The following is a 7,742-nucleotide window of genomic DNA, read 5'->3' on the forward strand; positions in this document are numbered from 1 at the left end:
TATTCTAGCATAGTATTCTACTGTAGACGACGCAGCTGTCTGCTCGGAGACACACGGAGCTCCCTCTAAGAGAAGTGTTTAGAGCATTGCCAAACTTCATGAACGACTGTACGGAAATCGTTTGTTTTGCTCGCGTGCACATGCCACCGTGCACCTCTGCTGTTCAATTCTAACAGCAAGGCCAGCCACGTTAGGTTGTGCTTCGGCAGGACAGCCATTTTGTTGGGACAACCGAAGTGGGGGACTCCGTGTACAGCGTCTGTATTGTGCTCTAGACTGACGGGCATGGCGCGCTTTAGGCTGTTAAAACCGGTAGTGCACTAGCACAGAGAACGCGAGCGGGCCTATTTAGCTAGCTGACGGGTGTCCTGCCGCTTAGTGGTTGAATCTTCGGCTTGCTGGTGGATTTGCCTGTTAACTGGTAGTGCCTTTAGAAAAGAATCAGGGGTGCTGGCACAATTCGCCATCACTCTTGGTCTCTTCTTCCCAGAAAAAGATGTGTTAGGATAATTCACGGAACTAGCATCAGGACAAAATTCATAGGCCCTGTGTTCCGTACTAGGCGGCTAACAGCGCATTTGCCAGCTTAGTGCGCGAGAAGCTTCCTCCCTTACGCCCATGGCCGAACGCTGCGCAAGGTGGGCACCAACTTTTTGTCAGCGGCGCTACAGAACAAATTCCGTTGTGCCGTATAGGCAGTTAACGTAGACTGTTGGCCCATGGTTTGTCCAACGCTACCGTTGAGTACCTGTGGCGGCGAGCGGCAGAATCAGCTTTGCTTTGACAGCTGTTTAGAACAAGGTCTCGTCTCCTGAAGTGCGCCCACGTGCAGCGATTACTCGCACAGTGGGTTAGGTCCCTAGAGTCAGTGACGTAAAAACAATGACGTGCAAATAACCGTTGTCACGGAACAGAACAGATACCACAAAACTATGTTTACCAACGTGGAGTTGCAACCAGCCTGGGATGGTCGGCATCTCGACATATCGTGGTCATGATTTTCTCCATTTAGGCAACAGATCAATTGTTCCTTCGAAATCCTTTGCCTATCAAACATGTACTTCTCAGTAAAATACACCACCACAAGCACCTCAAATAAAAAGGCAGATCAGAAGAAACACCGAACACATCAAACGATCAAGAAAAATCGTTTTGTGCTCATGCTTCTTATACACGTAGTGTGCCTCAAATACGGATGGTTCGTAAGTTCAAAAATGCTTCATGCCCTTTCCAGTCAATGGGAGAGAGTGTCGTCCATTACTCGCAACAAATACCTGTTTTGAAGAAAAGACTCAAACNTTCCAGTCAATGGGAGAGAGTGTCGTCCATTACTCGCAACAAATACCTGTTTTGAAGAAAAGACTCAAACGGGCTAACATGCTGATAGGGGGCACAAATGAGATCGTAGCCCTCCAGATTCAAGAAGTATGTGTCAGGATGCCTGGTATACTGCTACGCTGCCATTGGGGCGACACTGTCTACTGAATGCAGTGTTCAAGGACTTACGAAACTGGAGAAACGAACCAATAATGTTTGATCTGGGCTTGTCGGAGCGCCCAGTGTCACGGCAATCCTCAGCCCTTGCTGGTCCTCCCGAGCTTCAATGGAGTCAACAAACACAGAACTGCTGTACTGCCGTCTGACAGAAGTTGGTACATTGCTTTCTCCTTGCGTGCAGGTTGGCTACTGAGGGAAAGCCAAGCGTGTAACAATTGCCTACATGGTAAGTGCACTCATCAACTGAAGCTTGGATAAGCTTCCACTCGAGGCGGCGCTGTATTCGGGGCCGCATTGTACCAAGGTGTGCTGCAACTCATGAAGGGGATGCTCCTTTCCCCATCAATCCCAGGTCATTGGACCGCTGTGTCCAGGGCCACAAGGGGGTCAGCTCCGTCTTGAGAAACCCTTTACCTTAGTTATTTCGAATATGTTACAGCTCACGGCAGTACTCGGCTAAAAGGGGGGAATCTCTTTACAGCTGTTGCCAGGAAGCCTGGAGGATAGGCCAGCAGTGAGCATCTTGGGCTGAGCAATTTGGTTGTATTGCAACCCGCTCGTTTTCTCAGCTAAGATCGAGAGATTTCGTAGCAACGCCACCAAAACGTGTCCTACCTGCAGAGACGAAGCTTAGTCGCCTGAACAGCGTACATGATGCTCGGTCGTCGCAAGGCTGCTGCCCTCAATGCAGTGCGGCCGCACTAAAACGTGCCAGTTTCATTACATTAGTTGTCGTTATAGACTTGCCTGTTAGATGAGCTTTTGCCTTTCTTAGTTACCACCATAATTACGTTGGTCGATAGCTTCCAGTTGGAGACGACCATGGCAAAATGAGAAAAATGATGCAGATGGGCGCCCATCTGCATCAGCCCAGCCGCGACTACCTGTAGGTAGTCGCTGCTGAGCAGCTGCAGCAGCGGTTGTCTTCACCCGGGAGCTGTCCCCTCATCGGTCCTGAAGGGCGTCGTCGGGTGAAAGGCACAACACCCAACAGAACCTCGTCCCTCGCGCTTTTACCTTGGAANACCGGTTGTTGCATATGCCAGGTCTCCCAACTACACCGTACCTCGTTCAGGTCCTTTCGTCCTTGCTATTCGGGCATGTCTAGAGAGGATTTCACCACCCTAGGTATCCAGGCGGGCTGTCGACTAGCTGGTTTGCGTCTACGGATACCCGTGCTGGTCGATACCCTTGCTGGTTGAAACTTCAATAACTCCACCCTACAAACAGAAATTCTCGTTTTTGAACCGTGCTCAGGTGATTTCATCCGTTTCGTCCTTTATAGCCCCGTGGGACATCAGGGCATTACACTCAACCTGCACTGCCGGCAATACACTAAACTGCTTTTCCAGTGCCGGATTGCCAAATGCTTGCAACCCTATTAATTTTTCCTGCTCACGTTGCCGGTCCATGCTACGCGAGCTGGGCATTTTGCCAGTCCATCCTACGCGAGCGGAGTTTGCTCGATCGGCTGGACCAGCGTAAGCCTGGCTGGACCAGCCAAAGGTTTACGATCCCACCCCTCCTTATTTCCGCTGTTGTATCGGATGACTTCAAGAATATATTGCACTGCAAATATTACTGTTCTTATACGAGCTCGCAGTGTTCTCTGCACCCAAGACTGAGGGCTTCTCCTGCCTCCTGTCTCCATCAGGAAAGCAGCAACTTCGACGCATCGAACCGAACCGAGTCCCAGACACTCGCACATTGCGCAGTAGCACGAACGGATAAGCGTCCCGTATAAGATGAATTCTCCAGGAATCCCTGTAATGCTGCCCTGGAACTGGATCCTGTTTGGATTTTGGGAGATACAGGCATTTTTTGAAGTTCGGAATACAGGTCAATGAATATTACGCGCACTGCGATCTCGCTGACGACGTCTCCTCACGAGGTCTCTCCCCTTCTTTTTAACCGGCTATGAGCAACTTCAAAAACGTGAGTTTATCGCTTTCTTGATTGAGCACTCTTTGAAGTGCGTCCGCTGAACCCTCCCCGGAAGCGACATAAAGCGGGTTGGATACTTCTGTTGGGCTAGTAGTTTCCTCGAACCCCCAACAAAACCAATATATGGTGGTTGAAACTACAGCGTAACTAACAATCCATGTCAGACTTCTGGGCTNAACAAGCAACCACGCGAAGATCTAGACGGAGGTTCGCCCAGCTCCTTATACCCCAAGCGCCACAACGGCCGTATTGGTTTGACCATCGCTGCATTTTCTTCTATCTTTGCAATCCTCTTCCTGGTGTCCCATTGCGTCGCTCTGAGTCGGCAGGCCCTACCAAAGCACACGGGTCGAAGATTGGCTGGAGAACAAGCAACGAAAAAGCATGGGAGTGGAAGCCTCGTCCAAGAAGCATGCGGAGCTGAAGGATCCGAATCAGGCATAGCCACCGGCCGTCGTGGAATATCTGCCGAACCGTCAGGGGCAGATGCGCCAGCAGGGTGGAGTGTGTATGGGGAACCGCCTAAGAAAAAGAAGAAGGAAGTGCTAGGGGAACAACTTGAGACCTCACGCATTCCATCAGATGTTGTAGACCGCTCAGTAGCGCCTACACAAACGGGAGGTGCTGCTGAAGAGCTCCGACAGTCAATCTTGCAGTATGTTGAGCAGACACTCGCGGAGGNTTTTTAGACGACGAAGAGCTGTCAAAGTCGGTCTCCACAAGCGAGTCCGCCGTTGCAGGGCCTACTGATGTGCCCGGGAGCTCCGGGCATACTGCAGTGGCACAACATTTGCCAGAAGAGGGTACCGCCGGTAGCGCTTCACCAGTTGAAGGGTCGCTGCAGTGCAGCAAGTCCTCCGTAGGCATAACATCTCCGGCTTCAGACGTACAGAGTTTCCCTCGAGACGCAGTTACGCAGCTAAGGGAGCATTTGTTGGCTGCGCAAACGGCGAGTAAAAAGACGTTGTTGTTCAAGTACATAGTCGGCCAACCGGGCACCAAGGGTGCCTATATGCTCTTGGGTAGCGAGATTTCCAATTTGCAGGTGCGCTGTCGTACGTGTTGTAGTGCACCGGTCCGACCGTTCCTTAGACATAAGAGACGGAGAGCAGCTAGTGGTTCCGTGAAGCCAGAAACAACGGCGAGCACACAAATGCAGACTGGCCAGAAACACATGGGAAGGGTCTGAGATCTGCAATCAGATCTCAGACCCTTCCCATGTGTGCAATCAGATGCACAGTGTCGCACAGCATACCCTGCAAAAGCAACTGTCCACATTAGATTGTCTCCGTTTGCCATTCCTTTTTCATCATATACTTGCATTTGGAGTGCGTATAGCTGAGCGATTGTGTGCCGTGTCNGATTGTGTGCCGTGTCCATCGAATTGTTCGCTAGGGAAGGCCAGCCTTGGTTCTCGCATCTACCCCTCTCTCAGGTAACTCAGAGTCGCAGGAGGGTCTGCGCGAAGTAGACTTCACATCACATCCCTTCTTCAGGCTCCCAAGTGTCTCACCGAATGCTTTGGTGAGAGGGATAATCCTAAAACGGTGGAAGCTGTTTCGTCGGTGGACGTTATCTGAAGGCAGAGCACTGCTGGGGATTAAAGAACTGCTTAAGAAGCCTGTGCTGGGAGCGGACGATCTACTGAGACTCATAAAACATCTCGAGCACCTTGTCGAGTTTGCTGTTCATCATCCGGTGGGGACGATCGACGATGGGAAACCTAACTCTATTGTGGAGAGGTTGGGTCTTGCCCTGGTGATGGTGGATGCAATATTCGCGGCCAGCGAGGTACTAGGAGCCGCCGCCAAACGCTCAGAATGGTGGCAACTGCTCATTGACGCACTTCCGGTTTATGCGGGTCCGATTGCATCTACTGTTCCGCTAGGGAGAGGGAGGCAGAATGTGCTGTTGGCTCATTTATTGCAAAATACTTTGGAGTTTTATAAATGTGGCGCGCGCCCTCCACCGTCAGCATTGGTTCCGTTGAAGCAAATGCTTTTCTGCACACCTGCAGTTCCAGCCTTCAGAAGAGGACCATGGGCACATTTCATGGCTGATGATAAAGAGTGGCAGCAGTCCCAATGATGCCTAGCTTTGAATCGAGGCGCAGTTGATGGAAGCACAGTGGACTATTCACACAGAACAGTCTGCCAGCCTTTAGTGGGCTGCATATATGCGTTCGTTCCCTATGGTCGGCTCTTTTCGTTGCCAACTATGCAACCTCTGTTTTTGGAGCTTGAGAGCGCGTGCAGCCGTAGGCAGTATTGATGCAAAAAACGAACAATGCTGAGCACAACAAGCATTAGGAGCTAGGCATACGCTTAGGCCAGTCTTTTGCATTAACCACTCAGAAAAAATAATAAGAATATCGCAGCGGCTCCTATTAGGCGTTTATTATTGGAAGTCTGTACTGTAGCTAAAGAACGGAAAGCTTCTGTTGGTTTCAAGCGTAGGACNCACGCTAGTCTTTTCAGAAGGACACAGAGCTTCCACGGAGAGAATTGTTGACGCACCAACGAACATCATGGACGACTCTATAAGTCGCTCCAATTTATATGCCTCATGGCAACTCTGCCTCCCAGTTCGACAAGCTGACATGGACACGTTAGGTTGAGCTCCGGCCGGTGAACAAGCTTTTAAGGGAGGTCCACCAAATGGCGGAGTTCGTGCATGACTTGTGCAGCGTGCTTTGGGTCTAGGCGTACGGTTGTGCTTCAGAAGGTTTAAAAGTACAATGAACAACCGTTTAAAGTATCTCTGCGCGTATTTAGTGGCTAGCTGATTGCTCTGGAGTTAGCATCAGTGCGCCGCTTACGAGACCTCTTTGCTCCGTAGAAGGTGGCCAATGTCGCACGCATATGTTACGCCGTTCCAGGAGTTGCATCCTTTGGCTTGAAATACGTTTGATGTTTACTAAATGGGCTATGGTGTGCTTCGATCGCCACGAAACATACCACAGCGAAGTCACATTCTGCCGGGTGCAAGCTCTTTTTTGTAGAATGCATGGGCTGCACAGAAGCAGCCAAGTTAAATCTGCAGCTCTCGCAGTAAAAACCTGAAACCGGGAGGGGCTCTGCTGGTTGTTCGTATGCGCAACACAGTGCAGGTACATGTCCTGCTTGTCAGCGAAAACGAGGACCTTGCCATTTCTTTCAGATGTGGCCAGGCTTCTAACGAAACAAATGATCGTGTGGGGGTCTCTAAGTCCGTTTGCTTAGAGACCTGTTTAGGCGTTTTTGTTTTCAGGTACAACAGGGTGTGCGGAGAACAGCTTCGTTCTCTTTGCATGACTGTTTGTGGCATGCAAGGAACTGCGCGGTAGAACTGGCTTCTGCCTGTTTTGTTAAGATCTTTAATTGATGCGCTAGCAATTCTGTGTGAATCCTGAGTGAGCTGCGAACAGGCAGTATTCTTCAGGGACTGATATATGGACTTTGCAGACTTGCGCAGATGCAAGCGGCATCACCTTCAGGTGAGCGTTTCACAGCTGATCGTTGCATCCAAGGCTGCTACGTACTTTTCCCGCCCTGAAACATCTCGCCTGTGTTCTGGCTTTGCCTCACTAGGCGGACAGGGACACCAATGTTCGTCTTTCGCCCTTTTCTTCTAGCCATATTAACCGGCAGATGGTCGAGCTTGGCAGTTACTGAATGAGAATACCTATAAAGCTCGCTGCTGTAGTTGATTAAGGCCAGAGAGCAAGCGTTATACCGGGGGTCGCGAAGGGACGTTACCGACGTCGGCTCTAATCCTATCCAGCCAGAACATTATTGTTGAACCTTCATAGACTTCACTTACGTGCGTGAAATTGTTTTCGTGCGTCCTTTCATCATTTCAAAACGTATCATTTTTTCTACTCTCTATCTTAGGCCATTCACCCTGTCAGAAATAAGTCATACAGGGCATTGGGCATTTACTGGTGTGTAAGCGTTCTAAATGCCTACTCCTCTATCCAAATAGTATTGATTTAAAAAAAGTTTGCTCTATTGTTTTGAGAATGTTCAATTTCATATTTTCAGGAAGAAGTATTTCCTACTCTTCCATGCCCTGTTGACACCCGCGGCATTACTTTGTAGTGCCTGCTCGTCCGATGAAGCGTCTAGTGCCTGCCCATCCAATTAAGCCCTTACGAGGCCACCTTCTTTATTTTTGCTTCGACGGTTGATGATATCCAGTGCATTTCATAAACGAAATGTTTCGTTTCTTCGTTGCTAGCAACACTGCGGGCTTGGGTTGGCTATCTGTAGGAGGAGCAGAGTTCAATGTCCCTGCAACGGAACCGAGCCCCACCTTGTAGC

General features: G+C 50.0%; 1 protein-coding gene across 1 annotated transcript; it reads left to right on the forward strand.

Annotated features, from left to right (window-relative positions):
• Positions 1-3,414: 3,414 nt before the first annotated feature.
• Positions 3,415-5,536, forward strand: EMH_0052440 (uncharacterized protein; the record flags this gene model as incomplete). Its single annotated transcript, XM_013496877.1, is given in 6 exon segments — positions 3,415-3,432; positions 3,606-3,614; positions 3,618-4,062; positions 4,182-4,486; positions 4,837-5,232; positions 5,459-5,536. Coding segments are annotated over 6 exon segments (1,251 nt in total).
• Between the last annotated feature and the right edge of the window lie 2,206 nt (positions 5,537-7,742).

This window comes from Eimeria mitis, genomic scaffold (assembly GCF_000499745.2).
Source record: "Eimeria mitis Houghton genomic scaffold, Emh_scaff2352, whole genome shotgun sequence".
Classification (NCBI taxonomy): domain Eukaryota; phylum Apicomplexa; class Conoidasida; order Eucoccidiorida; family Eimeriidae; genus Eimeria; species Eimeria mitis.